The sequence below is a fragment of the Canis lupus genome, chromosome 5 (genome assembly GCF_003254725.2).
Source record: "Canis lupus dingo isolate Sandy chromosome 5, ASM325472v2, whole genome shotgun sequence".
Lineage (NCBI taxonomy): Eukaryota > Metazoa > Chordata > Mammalia > Carnivora > Canidae > Canis > Canis lupus.
In genome coordinates, this window is record NC_064247.1 from 50,141,802 (window position 1) to 50,164,738 (window position 22,937).

A 22,937-nucleotide genomic window follows, 5' to 3' on the forward strand; every position below is an offset into this window, starting at 1 on the left:
GATTGAAGACCTAAAGGTGAGACCTAAAATCACAACTAACAAAAACCAGAGGCAGTAATCTCTTGGACATCAGCCTTAGCAACATATTTATGGATATGTCTCTTCAGCAAGGGAAACATAAGACAAAATAAACTACAGAGACAATACAAAAATAGCAAAGGAAACCATCAACAAAACAAAAAGGAACTTACTGAACAGGAGAAGATATTTGCAAGTGATATATCCAATAAAGGGTTAATATACAAAATATATAAAGAACTTCTACAACTCAACACCAAAAACACAAAAAATCTCATTAAAGAATGAGCAGAGGCCCTAGACATTTTTCCAGAGAATAAATAAAAATGGCCATCAGATACATGAAAAGATTATCAACATTACTAATCACCATGGAAATATAAATCAAAACCACAAGAGGTATCACCTCACACCAGTAAGAATGGCTAAAATAAAAAACACAAGAAGCAACAAGTGTTGGCGAGGATATGGAGAAAAAGGAACACTCGTGTGCTGTTGATTGGGATATAAATTGGTGCAGCCACTGTAGTAGACAATATGGAAGGAGGTTCCTAAAAAACACAGATAGAGAAATACCATATAATTCAGTAATTCTACCTCTGAGTATTTACCCAAAGAAAACCAAAACACTAATTTAAAAAGATATATGCACTCCTGTGTTTATTGTAGCATTATTTAAATAGCCAAAATATGAAAGCAAACCAAATGTCTGTCAACAGATGAAGGTGTAGTGCATACAAATGTATATATACATATATATGTGCATACACACATACACACAATGGAATATATACCTGTATGTATATATACACACCATAGAAATATTACATGTATGTAAACATATGATGGAATATTACTTAGCCATAAAAAAGAATGAGATCTGCCATTTTCAATAACATGGATGGACCTAAAAGGTATAATGACAAGTGAGGTAAATCAGATAAAGACAAACACAATATATTCACTTACTTGTGAAATCTAAAACAAAACAAAACAGAACAGAACAAAACAGACTCTTAAATATAGAGAACAAGCTGGTGGTCATCAGAGAAGGGGTGAGTGGAAGGATGGGTTAAACAGATAAAAGGGATTAAGAGGTACAAACTCCCAGTTATAAAGTCATAGTGATGAAAAGTAGAGCATAGGAAATATAGTAAATAATATTGCAATGACATTGTATGGTGATAGATGGGGACTACACCTATCTTGGTGAGCACTGAGTAATGTATAGAATCGTCAAATCAATATGTTGTATACCTGAAACTAATATAAAATTGAATGTCAATTATACTTAAAAAAAAAAAACCCTACCAAATGTGCTAAAATTAAGCAAAAAGATATTATAAACAACCAATAATTGAAATAAAGTATTAGTCAAATAAAAAGAAATAACAGAAAAGTTTTATTAATCAAATAAAAAATAAGAATAACAGAGAATTTCTAGATTTATAAATTAATTGCTATTTGTCAATTTGTAATTAAACATGTACGGAAGTTTTCCATGAGCAAATTTTGTGAAAAATCCCAATATATAGATCTTTGACATTATCTCTAAGTGAAAAATAAAAACCTATGGAGAAACACTCACTTGCCCTGGAAAAATATAGCTAATTGATGATAAAGACAGACTAATACCAAAGTTTTCTGATACCCAATTCTTTTTCTTTTTTTATTAATAAGCAATTAATTTCATGTATTTTATTTTTCTTCTTCCTGAATTTTTTCTTACTGAATTTAACCTGTCTCATATTCTTACTTCATTATTTAGATAATACTGAATTTGTCTTCTAAGGTCCTGGCTTAAAGTATTGTACAAACTTAAGCACCCAACATATTCTTATAAAGGTGATGTACGGTAAGTTTGGACAAATCATACAAAAAACATCAGCACTAGAAATCTCACCACCCAGACTGATGCAGGCCCTGAGGGAAGTAAGTCTTGGTCTGTTCAGTTCATCAATTTAGTCACTACATGCAAACAAAAATGGTCTTTTTGTACTCATTAGTCTATGGATCACTGTGTTTGTATATATCACTGTAAAATACCAATTCCAGACTGCTTAACTGGAGGATACACTAGACAGTCATTCTTCTAAAAAGAGCAGAATATTATCTGAAGAAGCTTGGATTATAATTTAATATCTGCATATTTATTTATAAAAACCTAAATCAACCTAAGTGTGCATCTTACACGTGAAACAAAATAAATCAGGTACAATTTTTACTGAATTTCCACTAAGTCTAAGCACTGAATATAGTAAGTTAATTAAACTAAAATATATTTAATTTAGCCACTGTACAAATGAACAGGAAATCTAACAAATCTAATGGATTAATCTTTCCTGGCCTTATCTTTTTTTTTTTTTTTTTTTAGCTCATTAAAAGTTTTCTTGGCATTAAAAAAAGCTCCAAAATAGTTTGAGGCATTAATAGGTTGAAAAATTTAGCCACTGTACAGGTGCTAAATTAAATAGGTACAAATCCAGGTACAAATAGGCTGGTTAAGATTTGTAGCTTTTTAATGGCAGAACTGGGTTAGACTTGTCTCCTGGGTTACCTTTCCAGGTGCGTTGTGCCAAGACGTAATAGTAAATTTTTATGGCATTTTCTATACAATGTAGGTGTTTTTAGAGAGTAAATATCCCCAAATTGACTTTGAATTGACTGAAATTCACTTACCTTGCTTCTTTTCACAATTGACTGCACAACCTAAAATAAGCTGGAGCAACCTCCCAAGCTCCACAGAATCTGAACTCTCAGTTATTTGGTTTAAATCAGGGATAAGTTCTTCAGAAATTTGTTGCCCCAAAAACTGCAGAATTGAGACAATAAATTAGATCACTCTTTTATGTAGGCTACAAAAAATTTATTACATTTAATTATGACAAGGAAATTATAAACAGGATCTTGAAATGACTTGGGTAAATTAACAAATTGATAAATCCATAACTGTTGACTAAAACCAGTTAGCAAAGCTCAAGCAGCATCCCAAAATTTTGACTAACCAACCAACAACTAAAATGGTTTTACATCAAATACCCTTTAATCCCACTGTCAGTGGGATTAAGAAACCTTTAGATGTATCTATTATGACAAAACTTATGCCTTTCCAAAAATAAACAGATTTATGTTACGCTGAAGGATATGCATAAAATTTTGATGCATGACTGATTGGTAGAAAACCACAATATAAACCATCATACTTACAAATGAACAGGAAATGTAACAAATCTAATGGATTAATCTTTTTGGGCTTATCATTTTTTTTTTCAGCTCATTAAGTCTTCAGCATTAAAAAAAAAAAAAACTCCAAAATAGTTTGAGGCATTAATAGGTTGAAAAATTTCAGTCTTAAAATTATTTGGATAACAACCAGAAGTATAAATATGTGACAACTTTAAAAAATAGAAACCAAATCTTTCAATGGCAAGACCACACTAAAAATTTTCAAATATAACCAAAAAAGCTTTCTTGCAACAAATAATCCTACTAGAGAACTTGCTATGGTACTAAGAAAAAACCTACTTGAATAGTATACTATCTAAACTGATTTTAAAACTACTTTCATTTTGCATTTTTCCCAATTTACTTGCACAAAAGCATAATTTCACAGCATGCATACTTCTGAGGCTGTTTGCATTGAGAAGAAATGTCAAAATAAAGCTTGACACAGGAAATACTTTAATTTAATTATAGTCTATAGCATTGCATAAAATCAAATCATATAGAGAGATGACAGTAATTCTCTTGGAGAAAATAACATGTTTCAAGAGTATCAATATAGAAGCAACATTATTTTACAAATCAATATATTAAGTTTAAGCCTGTTCATGTTCACAAAATTAGCGTGTTCTGAAAATGCCAAAAAACAATATATTCCAATTATGAATTACATTCTAGTAAGATGTATAAACAAAAATCCAGGTTATTTTCTGATGTCAATGTAATAATCACATAGCATTTTGTATTTAAACAGAGTCATATGTTTTTCATACCTCATTGTAATAACTCATAATTCCTTGAAGTACCTTCTTTAAATTACTAGCCTAATGGGGAAAAAAGAATAAGAATTCAATAAATTATTTCATGTTACTAATGAAAAAATTTATGCTAAGGTGAAAGACAACACAAACTCTGGTTTCATAACAATGACAACAAAATACATATATTAGAGTTTTATAAATACAAGTATATGATATTGTTTAAACATGAAAGCTTTAATCAGAATCTGATTAAAAGTGTCTAAATGCTTTTGCGGGCTAACCAGGGTGGTTCTATTTAAAATGAGCTACAATGAAGAGAAGTACCAACTTTAAAGATTTAGCTATGAGCGTGTCCATCTCCAATCACAAGTAACAGGGCTTCTACTTATTCTCTTGCCACAAACAACAGACAGCAGGACAAAATGCAAGAACAATTTTTCCAAGCCTTAGATGCTGGACAGTATGGAACTCTAATTTCTGAGAGAAGGAAGACAAAAATGATGAGCCTGACTAAGATTTCTCTCTGGAGGCAATTTTCATTCCATGGTATATAGTGTGGTAGAAACTGAACAAAGCCTGATGTTCTCACTGAGTTGAGGAGATGGACATCAGAAGTTCAGGAAGGTCATGGTAGTTAGAATTTGCAGGGCAGACAAATGAAAAGAGGTGAGCACTATGGAGAGAAAATGCTCCAGAAATTTGCACAGTGGTTTGTAACTTTTAGCTGCATATTAATTGGCACGTGAATGGGTGAAGCTCATTGAGATTAAACAAAAATAATTTCACTTTTTTTTTCCATTTTTTTCCCAGTCAAGAATAATTTCCAAGGAAAAAAACAATCCAAGGAACTTTAAGACGAACAATTCCCAAGGTTACATGGGGCCAGAAATTTTGAAATTCCCATCAGCCAGAATGAAGAGACTCTGCTGCATTGACAAGCACTAACTAAAGACCCTAAAAAGGTCACATCATAGTAGTGGGTCTAATCTAGCCCTAGAGGAAAGATAATTCTACATCTGTATCCTAACACCCAAAACTTTGGAAGGATCAAACCAATTCACAAGTATCTTAACTGCCTGCAAGAACAAAGTTCAACACTCTTTAAAGGGAAAGAAAAAGGCCAGCACTCAACAATGAAATTCATACTATCCAACATCCAATAAAAAACTACTGTTTATGTGCAGAAACAGGAAAATGCAGATGATAATAAGGAGAAAACTCAGTCAATAGAAATGGGCCAAGAAATGAGATGAAAGAATTAGAAGACAATATAATGTTAAAACTGCTAACGTCAAAATGTTCAAGGATTTAAATGACAACAGGAATATAAGGACAGAAATGGAAGATTTTCTTCTTTTTTCTTAAAGAACAAAATAAAAAGATAGTCTCTAGATAAAAAAAGGAAGACTCAACTGTTAGGTGTCTACATGAAAGACCTAATATAAAGATAGATTAAAAGAATTTTTAAAAAGATATACCAAAACAAAAAAAAAACAATCATAAAACTGGAGTGGTTACATTAATATCAGACAAATTAGACTTCAGAAGAAGGATTGCCAGGGATAACAAAAGGCCGTTCATAATGATAAATAGATTCATTCATCAAGAAGACATTTAAAAATTGGTGTATATAAACGATAGGGATTCAAATTATATGATTTAAAAGTTAACAGAACTGAAAGGAGAAATCAACAAATCCATAATCATTGTTAGAGATATAAAGACTCCTCATCCATAACTGATAGAATAATCAAACAGAAAATCAATAAAGATACAAAAGATGCAATAGTATTATCAGTACATTTGACATAATCCAAATGCAGAATATGTTTTCAAGTACACATGGAACATTCACCAAGACAGACTATATGTTAGATCATAAAATAAGTCTCAATAAATATGAAAGAATTTCTCCATACAGAGTATGTTCTCAAGCAAAAATGGAATTAAATTAGATATCAATAAAAACAAGAAAGGTATCTGAAAATCCTCAAATATTTATAATTTAAAATACCTACTTCTAATCTACCCACGGATCAAAAGAAACCACATTTGAAATTAACGAATATTTTGAACTGAATGAAAATAGGAACACAATTTGTCAAACAGTGTGGGATGTGTAAGGCAATGTTTCATATTAGGAAAATAAAAGGCCAAAACTTATAATTTCCCACCTTAAGACACAAGAAAAAAGAAGAGAATATGTAAGTAGAGAAAAGGAAATAATACAGAGAGGACATCTATAAAATAAAAAACAAAAGCTAGTTCTTAAAAAGAAGTTAATAAATTTTAAAATGTCAAGCCAAACTTATCAAGGGAAAAAAAAGGCAAAAGACATAAATTACCAACATCAGTAAAGAAAGAGGATACATCACTGAAGATCACAACCATCAGCATATTAGTAGCAACATAACAGTCAAAAATGACTGTATGCCAACAAATTGTGGACAACCTAAATGAAACACACAAATGCCCTACAAGACACAACAAAACTGACTTAAGAAGAAGTAAAAAATCAGCCTGGTAGTTTCTTATAAGGTTAAATATACACCTAGACAATGGGATACAATCATATTCAGGAATTTACCCAAGAAAAATTAGATATATGTCATTGTAATTTTACCCAAAGTAGGTAAACACAGAAACAATTCTACTATCCATCAATAGATGAGTGGGTAAGCAAATTGTAGTGTATAAATGTAATGAAATACTATTCAGAAAGAAATCCTAATATAGGCAACATGGATGATTCTTAAAAACATCATAGTGAGTGAAAAATGCTAAACACAAAGAATATACAATGTCTAATTCCATTTACATGGACTCTAGAAATCTGTAGTAACAGAAAGCAGATCCACAGGGCCAAGTGTGAGGATTAACTGGGAAGAGGCATAAGTGCATGTTTTGGATTATGGAAATGTTCCACATCTAATTACAATGGTAGTTGCAGACGAACATAGATGTGTCAAAACTCAAATTGTGCAAAATAAAATGCATTTTAAAATTAATTTTTAAAGAAAGATTTAATTGATCTTAGTATTAATTTTAAAATCAGTTTGGATTAAATGCTTCTACTACTTGCTCTGTATACCTTTATTCTCCAGTTGTCACCAATATCCTCTTTAATTCGGCTTAACCAAGATTCATTGAACCAAGCTACATCACTGAAACAAAAAAACAAATGCAAAACATTACAACGTTTCTGTTACATAGAAAGTACCAAATTAAATCACTAGGTTATTTTTTTTTAATTTTTATTTATTTATGATAGTCACACAGAGAGAGAGAGAGAGAGAGAGAGAGAGAGAGAGAGAGAGGCAGAGACACAGGCAGAGGGAGGAGCAGGCTCCATGCACCGGGAGCCCGATGTGGGATTCGATCCTGGGTCTCCAGGATCGCGCCCTGGGCCAAAGGCAGGCGCTAAACTGCTGCGCCACCCAGGGATCCCAGGTTATTTTATATCTGAAAGCTTTAATACAAGTAAATATTATTTAAACAAACTCACTGAATTTTTAGTGATTCCTAAGAATTTCTTTTGTAATTTCTCATTATAAATTACTTAATAAACATTTACTAAATATCTCATACTAGACACTCTGGTAGCAAGAAGATGTAAAAGTCCCAATTCTAAAGAGGGGGACAAAAGAAAAAAAAGAAAAAAACTAACATTCTAATGTGTCTACTCTGTATTAAGCACTGTGCTTGATGGTTTCCCCACAGTGCAATATTTCATTATCATAGTAATTGGCAAAGGATTGATTATGATTATACTCAATCTTACTCTTCAGGGAACTGAGGACGAGAGAAGATAAGAGATTTGCCCAAAGTGACCTTAGTACACAGCAAAGTCCAAAATAAATCTACTTGATTGTAATTGAGTAGAATGAGTGTAAAGAGATGTCTACAAGGACGAATTTCATTTTAAGCTTATACAGTCAAGTCATATTAATATGGAAAGGCAAGACAAAGAATTGCTACATCGATTTTTTTATGTATTTAGTAAGGTTTTAAAGAATAACATTTGGCTATAGTGAACTCTGTTAATAGATCCTATGTATATATTTTTAATGATTTTATTTATTTATTCATGAAAGACACACACACACAGAGAAGCACAGACACAGGCAGAAGGAGAAGGAGGCTCCATGCAGGGAGCCCGACGTGGGACTCGATCCCAGGATCATGCCTTGAGCCAAAGGCAGACACTCAATGGCTGAGCCACCCAGGCATCCCTAGATTCTATATATTCTAAACAAATATTTGGATGCTTGCTCTGAGTAAGGAATTGAGCAAGATTAATATAAAGATGAATAATTTACTACCATGACTCTCAGGGAAATAGCTATTAAAGCAGGAAAGAAAAAAAGCACAAAACTATACTCAAAGGAGAATGTATGAAATGTAAGGGTAATTGAGGAGTTATAAGAGTAATTATATTAACTGTATTAATTATATTAACTATATTAATTATATTAACTATATTAACTCCACAAACACTGCAAAATAACAGAATAATAGTACGAGCAGAGGTCATCAAGTCTCATCTAAATTTTGTACTTCACAAATAAGCCAACAAAAGTGGGGGAAGCAATTAAAGGGATTCATTTCCAATGCCTGAATTTAAAAATATAAAGCTGAAACTAAAACAGGGTGCTTAGTTTTTCAGAAATCATTCTGCCTTAGATGCTCTAGTACAGAAGATATCACTTCCTACTGGTGTAACCACAAATTACTTTGCCATCTAATTCATCTATGTGGAATCTGTAGCCATTTTCTTTTGAGGAAATTAATGTTGATTATATTCAACTCTCCCCAGATGCTAAGGCTACAATTACCAACATAATTTGGCTACAAATGCATAAATGGTGTATTTATAACCAAATATTTACTTAAAAAGTTTGATCTATTTAGTAATGAACCAAAACTGTCATCAAAACAAATTCATTTTCTTTTGACATCAGATTAAGTAAAATAGGTGAGCGAGTTGTGATGATTAATTTTATGTATCAACTTGGCTAGGTGAAGTTACCCATTTTTTGCTTAAGCATGCTTGGATGTGGCTATGAGAATATTTTTTAGATAAGATTAACACTTAAGGGCAGCCCCGGTGGCTCAGTGGTTTAGCGCCACCTTCGGCCTGGGGTGTGATCCTGTGCCTCTCTCTCTCTCTCTCTCTCTGTGTGTGTGTGTGTGTGTCTCTCATGAATAAATAAATAAAATCTTTTTTTTTAAAAATATTAACACTTAAATCAGTAGACTTTTAAGTAAAACACATTACCCTCCATAATGTGGGTGGGCCTCAGCCAATCCGTTGAAGCCCTGAAGAAAAAGAATAGCCTCCCTCAAGAAAGAGTGAATTCTGCCAATAGATGGTTTGTGAACTCTAGCTACATCAACTTTTCTCTGAAAATCTGACCTGCAGGCCTGACCTGTGACTTTTGGACTTGCCAGCCTCCACAATCATGTGAGCCAATTCCTAAAAACAAATTGCTCTCTCCTCTGTGTATGTGTGTGTATATACACATCCTATTGTATATATTTATGTCTTATTGATTCTCTTTCTCTGGAGAACCCTGATTACTAAACCAGTCTACTAACTGACCCTAAAGAATCGTATGTGAAGAGACATATGATTCTATAATCATAACATGATTAGAAAATGGATCTCAATATAACCTCTTCTAGCTTTTGTCCCTTTATCTTGTGTGCCTCTTTGTCTTTCTACTCCAAATCAACTGCAGCCCTGTGTCTTAGTCTGCTCAAATTTCTAAAACAAAACATCACAAACTGGGTGGCTTCAACACCAGATATTTCCCACAGTTCTGAAAGCTGGAAGTTCAAAATCAAGATGCTGGCAAGGTAAGTTTAACTCTTAGATCTCTTCCCTAGGCTTGTAGGTAGCTGCCATCTCACTGTGTGCTCACATGACTTTTGGTACTCCCAAGAGTACCAAGTGAGTGAGCTCTCTGATGTATGTTCTTTTATAAGCCTATCAGATCAGGGCCCCAGTCTTATGAACTTATTCAACTTTAATTACTTCTCAGAAGCTCCAAAATAGCTACACTGGGGTTAGGGCTTCAACATATATATTTAGAATGGATACAAACATTCAATCTATAATACCCTGAGAAATACTAACTTCTTTCTTATAAACAGTTCATCCTTCTTAAACAATTGTAATGACAGTCAATCTTTCCCACAATCAAACTTGATATCCAACCTCAAAACTCTCTGGACATATTCTTCTTTTACTTTTTTTTCATTGCCACATCTACATGTCTTAACTAGACTTTTGGCCCTAACAATTAGTTCCTTTTCTCCTATTTCCCAGAACTTGAGTGAATCTCAAGGGACACCAAATAAGAGGACTCAAGACTGAGGAAGCAAAATATGGTCCAATTGTTTTCTAAAAAGGTAAGAGAGAATTCGTATAAAATTATTTTCTAACTCTACCCATGGTGTTTGTTTTCGATAGTCTTACCAACTAAATACATGCAGTAATTAACACCTACAGGTTACTATACATGACATAGTTGTTTTGGTTCAACAGACATCCTGACACTCTTCTTGAATACTCAAAAGGTCTACTTACTTAAAACATCAGATTGTGAGCTGTTCTTTGGGCATGTGCATCTGGACTTTTATGTATTAAAACACCAAAGTAAAAAAAAATCTATCAGAAGTTCAAGATACTAGATTTCAATGATTACAGCTGACTGCAAGCACTGGTGTCAGAGTCAGGCCAAAGCTATGCGAATCCTGGCTTTGCTAATAACTCATTATTTGACTTTACAAAAGTTATTTCACTGCTATAAACTTCTGTTTCACAGATAGACTGAGGAATGTCTACCTCATAGAACAGTATGAATTAAATGAAATAAACATATGTTTAGGGTACCTAACAATGTCTTATAATTTAGGAAATACTCAGATGATGGCTATCATGATTTATCATTTCAAATGCTCGAATATCTACCGAATGAATGAGTGAACAAATGAGTGTGTGGTACTTGAGGCCTCTGGGCTCCTATACTCTTGATCTCACTCTTTTTCCTCTAGCAAAAATGTCTTGTCAAAGGCAAAAACAAACAAACAGAAGTTATCTGTTGCATAAAGTGGCCAAATTAAGCCTTTCTTTTAGAGGACTTTATAGAGTCACATGCTATAATATAGTTGTTGTGCACTGAATTGTGTCTCCAAAAATATACGTTCATTTATCTCCTAACCCCTGATATCTGTGACTGTGACCTTATTTGGAAATTACTCCAGATGTAATCAAATTAAGATTGAGGTCAAAATAATTCAGGTAAGCCCCAATCCAGTATGACTGGTGTCCTTCTAAGAAGAGGAGGACACAAAGACACAGAGGGAAGACAGCCATGTGGCAGAGACAGAGACTGGAGCTTTGCTGCCATAAACCAGGAATGGGGAGTAGGGGAAGGCATCAGAAGCTGGAAGAAGGAATGATCCTCCCCTACAGGCTTTGGAGAGAACATAGCCCAGCCAATACCTTGATTTAGGACTTCTAGCCTCCAGAATTATGAAAGAACAAAATTTTGTTGTTTTGTACCTATTCTGTAGTACTTTGTTATAGTAAGCCTAGGAAAGTAATACAGTTGTAGTTATAGCTTTTCCCCCATGTGTTTTTTAAATATCAACCTATATTTTAAAAAGATAGATATACAGATATATAGATATATATAACGCATTCAGACCAGAGATAATTAGGGACTTGTAGAACCCTAGAAATAAGTCTATGACTTCCCATGTCTAAGTCATACAGTTTGGGCTTTGATTTTCTTTTTTTTAAGATTTATATATTTTAGAGAGAGAGAGAGAGCGCACACATGTACACACGTGCACATGCATCAGGAGAGAGGGGCAGAGGAGAGGGAGAGAGACAATCTTAAATAGACTCTATTTAGGAGCATGGAGCCCAATGCAGGGCTGGCTCTCACAACCCTGAGATCACAACCTGAGCTGAAATCAAGAGTCAGATGCTTAACCAATTGTGCCATCCAGATGCTCCAGGCATTAATTTTTATGATCTTAGATCTTATTCTGTAGCATACTTGCCTCAGGTAAATAATAAAAGAACTATTCATTTAATGTTGCTACTTCCTTAGAAAGCAAAGTTTCCCTTCTCATCTTCACTAACAACTTTGATGTGATTTAATATGAGTCACAATAGCAATCAATGCAATACATGATAGACTGTAACATATACAAAGTGCTTTGAAGTGTTCAATGAAATATGGTAAAATGTGCCCTTTTAGCAGGAATACGATATACTGATCCAACTAGGGAGAAATGTATGCTTCTAAGTTTCACTCTCCAGATCCAGACTTCTGTAAAGCTACAAAACAAGAAGCAGATTCAAAAAGAAAAATTAAAGTAATCCTTAGATGATAAGGAGGCTTAGACAGCTAAGTAAATGCAAAAACTGGCAAACAGCAAAAAAGAGGTTCTGATCCAGTTTTAAGTCAATCACAGTTTTATGAAGAAAGAGAGCTTTCTGATTGGTTGGCTATTATATTATTCTTGCACAAAAGCTATTAGAAGACAATAAGAGACAAAAAAGAAAACAAAAAAGAAAAGAAAATCAGAGAGCTAGAGGACCAGCAGTGACAGCGAAATCCAAAAGATTACAGAAAATGAGTTGGTGATAAGGGTCTGTAGAGTTTAACTGAATGTTTTTTTTTTTTTTTTAAGATTTTATTTATTTATTCATGACAGACACAGAGAGAGAGGCAGAGACACAGGCAGAGGGAGAAGCAGGCTCCATGCAGGGAACCTGATATGGGACTCGATCCTGGGTCTCCTGGATCACACCTTGGGCCGAAGGCAGGCGCTAAACCACTGAGCCACCCAGGGATCCCCGAGTTTAACTGAATTTGAACCGACCCTACTCTAAATATTAGGTACAGTGCTAAAGTATAGGGAGTTAAAGAGTCATTGTATCACACCATGGTAAAAACAGGTCTCTTCCATTGTGTTATATAGTATAAAAGGTACCAGGGCCACTACGACACATAAAAATAAGAGCTTTGGATGGCACCGTTGAAGTCAATGAATGCACACCAGCCTTACAATCCATACTAACCACAACGTAGCTGCATCTATACTAATACCCACAACATAATGCAATAAGAAGAGACAAGGTGTACATTCTAATGACAAAAAACAATGAGGATTTTCCCAAATCAATATCCAGAATGCTTGGATCTGACCAATGAAATAACTTTGAAACTAATCAGAGTATAAAATAACGAAATGTTTAAGATCCCTTTTTAAGGAAACAGAGGAGGAAGGCATATTTTAGAATGACTACGTTTGTCTCTTAATGTGTTCATCTTGAGTTAACCATAAAACCTGTCTATTCAAATTAGATCATGTTGAAGATTCCAAGTAACTAGAATTTTGACACTTTTAAGTTGTTTGTGTGAGGGTGCAAACCTATCTACAGAAACCTCTACAGGGTTTTCAATGCCAATCACAACAAACCTTGACAAAATAATGGCAACAATTAAATCAATAATCTCTGGCTGTAACACAAGTGGCAGAGATAGGATTCTGGCTTCAGGATAGACAGATAGACAACAAAGGCTATCATAAACGTAAGCAAAATCAATGTGACTATCAATAAATTGGCTCCATTTGTTCCTACTAAGGGTAGAGCTCATATTGCAGATGTTATTTTTTTTTAAGATTTTATTTATTTATTCATGAGAGACAGAGAGAGAGAGAGAGAGAGAGAGAGAGAGAGGCAGGCAGAGACATAGGCAGAGGGAGAAGCAGGCTCCATGCAGGGAGCCCGATGTGGGACTTGATTCCGGGACTCCAGGATCACACCCTGGGCCGAAGGCAGGCACTAAACCACTGAGCCACCCAGGGATCCCCCTCATATTGCAGATGTTATAATCATAATCCTTGCACAATGTTTGGCAAAAATTAGGAAATAATGGACTTAAGCACTTTTGATACTATATAATATGGGCCTACCCCAAATAGAATTATTAGTTAAGATTTCCCAATATTTGTGACTTCAAATTTCATGCATACTTCATTTTATTATTGGTGGAGTTACAGAAGTCATACTTCCAATTCAAATATAGATTTTAAAATTTAATATTTTTTCCAAAGACAGTATTTATATTTCAGTTATCTCTAAAATAATAATCTTATTATTATAAGATTATTGATACCTTCCAGTGGCAGTAATATAACTGAAAAAAAAAACATTATAAACAATATACCATTCATTTCAAAGCTGTTTCTTTTCAAGTTATTTTAACCTGTGAATGTGACCAGAACAAGTTTAAAATTAAAATCTCTTAAATAGTAAGAAACTTGTTTGCTCATTTAATTAACATGTATCTCTATGAACAAGCAAGGAATAATCAGGTAGTAAAAGTTTTAATTCTCCAGATGCAATAATGCCTTAGTACCATATGGCTGGCAGGACTTCATAGGATACAATTTCAGTGACTTTTAGAATGACTCTAAGCTTTCTTCGTTGGTATTGGGTTTATAATTCTTTCAAAAACAGTCTGGACCACTACTTACATTTGATGAAGAACTTGTGCCATGGCAACTCCATTAGTCAGCTGTTTGACATCTTGACAGGGTGCAGCTGTATTGAATGTCTGCAGCTAAAATGACATAGAACAAATGACTTTACTGCCTCTGTATACTTACAGGGTAGTGTTACCACCCTCCCCCCCAAAACATACACACACACACACACACACACACATATATATATATATGAACACTACAGAGAAAAATAACTAAAAATTGTCCTGTTTTGTTTAAATTCAGACTGTGCCAAACAAATGAAACTATATTAATAAGTTTCTATGGCTATGTAATATTTTTATAAAAGCAAACACTTAACAATTCTTAAAATCATGAAAAATTGTACCTAAGACAGTGAAATGCCTTGATGTAATGTATGAAGTACTTTAGAATTTCTGAAACCCTCATGGAAAGCATTGTGTTCATTTTTAGGAGAATAACATCAGAAAGAGCTTTAGGAAAACCTATTATTTCAAGTTAAAACTTCACTCACATCATGTGGTAAGACAACAAAGGCTAGAAATGTCAAGTCTAAAACTACTTAAATTACCAGTGGGCTCTGAAATAAGCAGAGCCTTAGCCTGTCATTCAACAATTAGTCTCAGGGCATGAATGGTCCAGGGCCCACCCACTACATCTAGTTTGGCTTTAGATATTACTCTTTTCAAATCTCTACTTTTAAACATTCACATAAACATCAAAAAGAGAAGCGTGGGCAGCCCAGTGGCTCAGCGGTTTAGCACCACCTTCAGCCTAGGGTATGGTCCTGGAGACCAGGGATTGAGTCCCATGTCGGGGTCCCTGCATGGAGCCTGCTACTCTCTCTCTCTCTCTCTCTCTCTCTCGCTCTCTCTCTGTGTGTCTCATGAATAAATAAATAAAATCTTAAAAAAAAAAAAGATAGAGAGAGAGAGAGTGTGCGGGGGGGTCTGGGTGGCACAGGCCACGTCAGGCTCCACACTCAGCACAGCATCACCTTAAGACTCTCTCTACCTCTCCTTCTGCCTCTCCCCCCTCAAATACATACATACATACATTTTTTAAAAAGAGAGAGAAGTGGAACTGTGGCATCTTTCTCTAATAAAGTAATACAAGACAGAAGAATTTTTGAAAAGCGAATTGTAACAGAGATACAATGGTTTATATACTTCCTAGACATCTAATCTCAACCCATAATCATTTCAAATTAAATACACTATGATTCTCTTTGCCTAAACATATTCATCCCCTTTACTACTGAATTATATATAATTCCTTAGTTTACCACCTATTTTAATCTGATAAAAATCTCTCCCCATGATTCACCTTTAGTGATTGCTTATTTTGAGATTCTGCAAATCTATCTCCATTATCCTAATACAACATGGAAAGATGACACAAATAAATCTAGACACAGTTCCTTTCAAAGTACACATACAAAGATACTTTACCAAGCTCCTACTCTATGTGGGGGCACTGTAGTATATGATGGGGTTACAAAGGAAAACCACCAGTTTTCTACCTTCAAGCAGTTTCAATCAAGAGTTAAGGAGAGGAGAGATGCCTGGGTGACTCAGTGGTTGAGTATGTGCCTTTGGTTGAGGTCATGATCCTGGGGTCCTGGGTCAAGTCCTGCATCAAGCTCCCTGTAGGGAGCCTGCTTCTTCCTCTGCCTATGTCTCTGCCTCTCTTTCTGTGTCTCTCATGAAAAAATCTTTTAAAAAAAAAAGAGTTAAGGAGAGCAGAAAAAGATATAAATTATTTCTAGATAATGCCATTCCCAGTCTCTTGACTACAATACACACAAATTGTTCTGAAATAGATGGGAGTTAACTAATTTTATTAGGGCTTGTATTTAGGAAAGACTCCTTAGGGATGATTGCCAAACGGAATGTCTTAAGTAAAGAAAGGTCCAAGACAAGGAAGCTTCAGGAAAAAGGAACATTACAAGAGCACAAATATATAAAAGAAATGGTATTCTGGGGCCACATACAGCTCAGTATTACTAGATTTCCAGTGTAGAGAGGAAAGAGAAGGGGTGACAACTAAGGGACTAAGAAAATAAACATGGGTCAAGACTCTGGAGGGCCATGACAAGAAGCCTGGACTTACCCTTGATGGTATCACCCTCATAATAAGAAACAGTAGAATACTTTCTACCACACAAGTTGGTTTTGAGAATTATGTAATTAGCAAACACAGCAAATTTAGATCAGTACCTGGCACATGGTACAAGCTCAATAGCTATTAGCAATGAACTATGATTCAGAGTTTCTCAATGTTTGGGGTCTAAGAACTGTACATATCAGAATCTCTAGACATATTCAATCAGAAAATCCCTAAGTGACTCTTATGCACATAAAATTTTTAGAACCATTGCTCTGGGTAATAATGAATCACTTTAGAGTAGTAAGGGAGTGACATCTTTAGCATATTCTGAATAGCAGCAATAGTGACACAGAGAAAGGAAGAGAGAAGGCTCCTAAAGGAGAAGGCTCCTGCAATGATCTTGTTGATAAAATGGATGGCTGAAATTAAGGTAATGCTAACTAAGAGGACAGAATGAATTTATGGAATTTAAAATATAAAATAACAAGGATTTTGCAATTTCTTAAAAAAGATTTTATTTATTTATTCATGAGAGATATATATAGAGAGAAGCAGAGACACAGGCAGACGGAGAAGTAGGCTCCATGCAGGAAGACGGACGTGGGACTCGATCCCGGGACTCCAGGATCACACCCTGGGCCGAAGGCAGGCGCTAAACCGCTGAGCCACCCAGGGATCCCCGGATTTTGCAATTAAGTGGATGTACATTAAAGAAAAACCCCAGGGTTTAGGGCATCTTTAAAAAGAAGACAATCACATACTTTTAGGTAAACTGTGGCTTCCATTTTTCAACTCTTCCTACTCATACTTTACATGATTAACTTTTTACAAAATGGATATGATTAGTTACCTAAAAAGGATGATTTAAGAAGCATAGACTATTAAGCTAAACAGTAAAGAAATATGTAAAAGTTATACATATACTAAGTAGTTGCCTTGTTGCTCATCATGTCCAGATTAAAACAATTTTCCCTTCCTACAGACATGGAAACTGGAGCGTCTCTTGTAAGTTCTTAAATTAGTGGCAAAATAAATTAGTGACAAACATAAATGTAAGTTCATTTGGCCAAATTGAAAGGCTTTATAACCAAGTAGAGTGAATAAATTTAAAAACTCAGTATGGGTAGTGAGGCCAAAACAGACAGCTGAAGGAAAATGTCTTCTTTCACACTCTTTACGTAGAGGTGAAGAAGCAAAAGACTTTTTATAGTAAGTGGCCAGAAGGAACAGACAGGGCTTCCATCAGTAACCTCAGTGTTCTGGCAAATAACCATCTTAGTTTCTTTTTATCTTTAAATAAAAAAAAAAATTAGAAATGTGGAAATGTTGTTCCTGAATTGTTTCATTGTAAATGTCTTCCCAAAATCAAGGGGAAAAAAGGATTTTCACAACTGACAGCCAATGAAAACTCAACTTTGGGTCAGCTCTATTCTCATATTCTCCTCCTCTAAATGCTCATTTCAGAAAGAAGATTATTGTTTTCATAAAAATGATTCAGCCTTTAGTATTTGTGAATTTGGGCATTATTTGGCATGAGTTTTTCCTCTACCTGCCTGTCAAAGTCAACAATACAAGAACTAAGAAAGCCATTAAAACAAAATATGGTTCAACTCTAATTTTATTGGTGAAATTAAAGTCCCAAAATTTTAAATTTCCAAATGTCACAGAGCTTAGAGGCAGAATTAAATTTATCTTCATACGAATATACTTAAAACTCCTATACTTCCTCTACCTTGTAAATGATGCCCAAATTTATCCTTCAGCCCTGAGTTTTTTGTTAAGTAGTGGTATAATGTTTCTAAGAACTAATTATTTTAAGATGAGTTCCAAATTATAAAATATAACTTCTTAATAACTGCCGGAAGAGGCATCTCTTACTAACCAACTTTTCTTTATGACTTCTTAAATTCTGTTAATGTAGGTTTTACTGTCCTAGAACACCATCTAGTGCTAAAAGAACACAGTTTACTACAACTGTCTTCTCACCTCCATGATTCAATCCCATCACAACTTTTTAAAAAAGATTTTATTTATTTATTCATGAGAGACATAGAGAGAAAGGCAGAGACATAGGCAGAGGGAGAAGCAGGCTCCCTGCAGGAAAACAGATGCAGAATTCAATCCCCCCACTGGGGATCCTGCCCTGAGCGGAAGACAGAGGCTCAACCACCCAGGCATTCCCCCCATCATAACTTTTTAATCTTATATCTCCTACTACTTCTCCTCAACATGTAAAGTTACTCAGCATGGTAGGGAACCCATTAAGAGACAAGACAAGAAATATCATGACAAGGATGTGGCTGCTACTATTTCTTTTGGATCTAATGCCAAAGGAGACCATTTACATTACTGCCAGGGGTTCTTCCCTGTGTTTAGAATATTCATTTCCCCTGATTTCTACTTGCTGAAATCCAATCCTCTATAATACGGTTAGAAGTTCACTTCAGGTATCTACAAGAATCTACTTAATGGTGAAATGCTGGTCTCTAAGGTCAGGACCAAGGCAAGGATATAGCCTATCATGACTTTGATTCAATGTTGTATTAGAGATCCTGGCCAAGACAAGGATATAGCCTATCATGACATTGATTCAATGTTGTATTAGAGATCCTGGCCAGTTCTTGCTTTCTGGGAGCAGAAAACCAGTCATACAAGGGTTCTGACCCCAAGGAGCAAATACGAGGACTTCAGACAGTGTTAAATGTTATAGGCACATAGAAAGTGGGTAACCAGTTACAAAGGGATATAGGAGTGGGGCACAAGATGGCCATTCACTGTTACTGATTCAGAAAGATGACAAGAGATCCAAGAAATGAATGGTAGGAAGAAGGTAGCCACTAAAAGAACCAGGAAGAGAATATTCTAGGTAGAGGAAAGAAAAGTTAAGAAGACCTGGTATATTAAAAACAGCTTAACTTCCTCAAGAAAGAAAACGTCAGTGCAGCATGGTGGGCATGGGGAGTGTGGCATCAGGAGAGTTTGGGAAAACATGTTGGAAGTGAAGTGACATCAATAAGGCAGTGGCTGGCAACGGCAAAATAAGATACCACAGTTCCCTGGGAATCATCTGGAGAGGTAAAGAGAAGCCAACAGACAGGTACCCAAGAAACTAAGGCAGAAGATCATTTCGCAAGTAAGATAAGCATTATATATAATAGGTTGCCAAATCTAATAGATGAAGGCCTTAAAGAAAAGAAACTCAAGTGCATTGGGTTCAGGGGTGAATGAAAGTTCAAGAAGTATAAAAGTTGAGTACTTAAAAACTCAATTCAACTGCATAGGGAAGGGAAATACAGTGTCATTTTAATAGGGAGTGGTGGCTCTTTGTTCCTTCTTTTTAAGATAAAGAAGATTTGAGTAAGTCTACATGTCGAGAGGAAGGAGCCAAAGGAGAGGAAGAAGTAGCAAATACAGAAAGAAGATAAATGATAGAGCAAAGTTTTAGAAGAGGTAGAAGGGATGGGATCTAGAGCTGGAGTCAAAGATAAGGACGAGGTCATTTTCCCGAGGGGAGAAAAATTGGGGGCTCAAAGAGGGTACCGATAAAACTTTGCAAGAAAACATGAGGGGAACTGGGTGGTTGTTGCTAGTCTTTATGCAGCTAGGCATTGTTATGGGAACAGATAGATTTGGCTGTAGCAGCATCCAAAAGGCAATAATCTGCACAATAACTCCACTTTCTCCACAGTGTTTCAACAGCCTTAGAACTCGAGAAGCAAATAACCTATTACACTGTTGTCATTTGTACCATTTTTGCAGTTTTTAAGGAATTTTGCCTCTCATTGTGAAAATGCACAGCTCTGCCTAGCTCCCCAGCAAAAAAATGGAAAGTTCTTTGATTATTCTCATTATCTGTCCTCCTCAGTCCTTGAACAAAGTAGGAACTCAATAATTACTGGTTCAAAGAATGAATACAGTCACATAATATTTTAAAATACTGCAATACAATTCAAGAAAAATCCTAAACTCTTCCTCCACCTCATATAAGTCAATGACATCATAAAGACTAAGTTTACTACTTAAGTCAGTTGTTTGGAGCAATAAAGTTACAGATTAGGATACGCTCTTTAATTAGTCACTTATTTAAACAAAACACCTCATTAAAAACAATGCTACCTTATTTCATGACAGTCTTAGGATATAGCATCTAAACCCTAATACTTATTTTGAATGAACATACAGATGAATAGTTAGCTAATTGCTTTTAACTCAGAAACCCTACATACTTGCATTATGCTTATAACAAAAGCTATTTACCTCTACACTGTAAAAGCTGCTTTAAATCATGGTTATTTCCAACAGACTTCATACGTGGCCAGAAACCTGCTCTGATTTCTCCCATTCTTTTGCATTACTCCAATTAAGAGACTGCTACAGAATCTCATCAACTAATTACCGCCTCCTGATCCAGTCTGTATACATTCCATTATGCACACACTCCTCTACACACACCAAACAACTAGTTTGGGGATGGGCACCATCAACAGCACCTTGTGGACAGACCATCAAGCAACAACCTTACCAAATGTAGGTTAGAAACCACACCTGAATGCCAGCACTCTGATGGCTGAGCACCTCCAAAAGGTGAGATATCATTTTACTGATAGGAATACTGGGGGCAGATTCTACTCGTCCACCTAACACAAATTAATTATAATATTAAACACGTACAGGGGCATTTGGGTGCCTGAGTAGGTTAAGCCTCAGGGTCTTCACCCCAGGCTCCTGAGTTCAAGGAGCATGGAGCCTACTTTAGGGGAAAAAAAAAAATACTAAGCACGCACAAAGTGCAAGTGAAAATGCCAAGTCTTTTTCTTTACAGAGAATGCTGTCCACCGGAAGGAGAAAATGGGGGCCGGCAAAAAAAAAAAAAAAAAAAAAAAAGGTAATACGAGCCCCTACCCCCAACATTTATTTTTCTCCAAACAGGAACTATGTAGAAATAACCCTTCTAAATGACTTCTACAAAATCGAATGTCCTGGGATCCTGGAGGAGCTCTCACGATCCAGGCATCAAAACCACCTCTTGGCCACCTGTGTCCAAGCAGAGCAAAGTGGTTTGGCTGGGAGGGGAGTTTCAGCGGCGGGGGGTGGGGGGTGGGGGGTGGGAGGTGGGAGGGAGGGAGGCTTCGCTCCCCAGGGGCACAAAGATCCATACAGTGAGGCTGATCAGCAGACAGAAGGCGAGAGAGTCGGTGGTCCAGAGGGAGAAAATAGGGCAGCCAAAAGGGGATGGACACCTGGCTCCAGTCACAGCTGTCAGAAGCAGGATCCGCGGGGAGAGGCAAGCCTCCTCCACCCCTATACCTGCAGAGCTCCCTTTACCCCTCCCACGTCTGCAGACACACACACACCTGCCTCGCGCCCCGCAGGTGGCACTCTCGCGGTCAAGGGCGACAGCAGCCGCGAAGGGCAACGCGCCCAGTGTGCGGCGCAGGTGGCCCGGCCGACTCCTCAGGCTCACCTGCGGGCCCCCGCGACCCGGGGCAGCTGGCCTCGGCCGCTCGGCGCCCTTCGCCCCCTCGTACTCACCCAGATGATGAGGCTGTCGCACAGCGGCAGCTCGGTCTGCGGAAGCGGCTGCGTCTCTTCCATGGCCGGGGCCGCCGTCGACCACGCCGCGGACACCGACACCTCCCTCCGCCCCGCGCTCCTCCGGGAGCCGGCGTCGACCACCTGCCCGCCGCCGGCCGGGAAAGCTCGGGAGCCAGGCCCAGCGCCCGCGCGGCTCACGCGCGAAGCCTCGCGCTGCCGACGTCGCCGGCGTAACCCCCTCCTCGCCGCCGCCCCGGGCCCCGCCCCGCCCCGGGCCCCGCCCCGGGCCCCGCCCCGGGCCCCGCCCCGGGCCCCGCCCCGGGCCCCGCCCCGCCCCGCGGAGGGCCCCCTCCCCGGCCAGGCGCCCCCGCGCGGCTCCGCACCTGGGCCCCGCCCCCCGGCCCCGGCCCCGCCCCTCCGGCCCCGGCCCCGCCCCCGGCCCCGCCTCCGGCCCGCTCCCGCGCACCTCTCCCCGCCGCGCTGAGTGACCGCAGCGCGCACCAGTCACAAAGAAAGTAGGTGCCCGAGAGGGGCGTGCGGGCGGGAGGGGGCGGGAAGAGCGGGGATGGGTTGCGCAGGAGGGGTTGCTGATTGGACGCAGCCTCCGGGCTCCGACCAATCAGCGGGAGACAAGACAGCCTCCGGGAGGGAGCGCGGGAGCGTGGGGAGGGGTTTGTGACCTGGCAGGTGCGGGGAGGCCGGCGGCCGGCAGCGCGCGTGCGCGGCGGGGCGCTG

General features: G+C 37.3%; 1 protein-coding gene across 1 annotated transcript in view; it reads right to left on the minus strand.

Annotated features, from left to right (window-relative positions):
• The window catches only part of HOOK1 (hook microtubule tethering protein 1), a 65,736-nt gene extending 43,301 nt beyond the window's left edge, over positions 1-22,435 (minus strand). The window contains exons 1-5 of the mRNA XM_025427837.3: positions 22,200-22,435; positions 14,568-14,653; positions 7,093-7,165; positions 4,014-4,064; positions 2,698-2,830 (exon numbers count right to left, since the gene is read on the minus strand). Of these exons, the coding sequence (XP_025283622.1) occupies positions 2,698-2,830; positions 4,014-4,064; positions 7,093-7,165; positions 14,568-14,653; positions 22,200-22,262 (406 nt within the window). The 5' untranslated portion in view covers positions 22,263-22,435. The remainder of the gene's footprint in view (positions 1-2,697; positions 2,831-4,013; positions 4,065-7,092; positions 7,166-14,567; positions 14,654-22,199) is intronic.
• Positions 22,436-22,937: the final 502 nt, after the last annotated feature.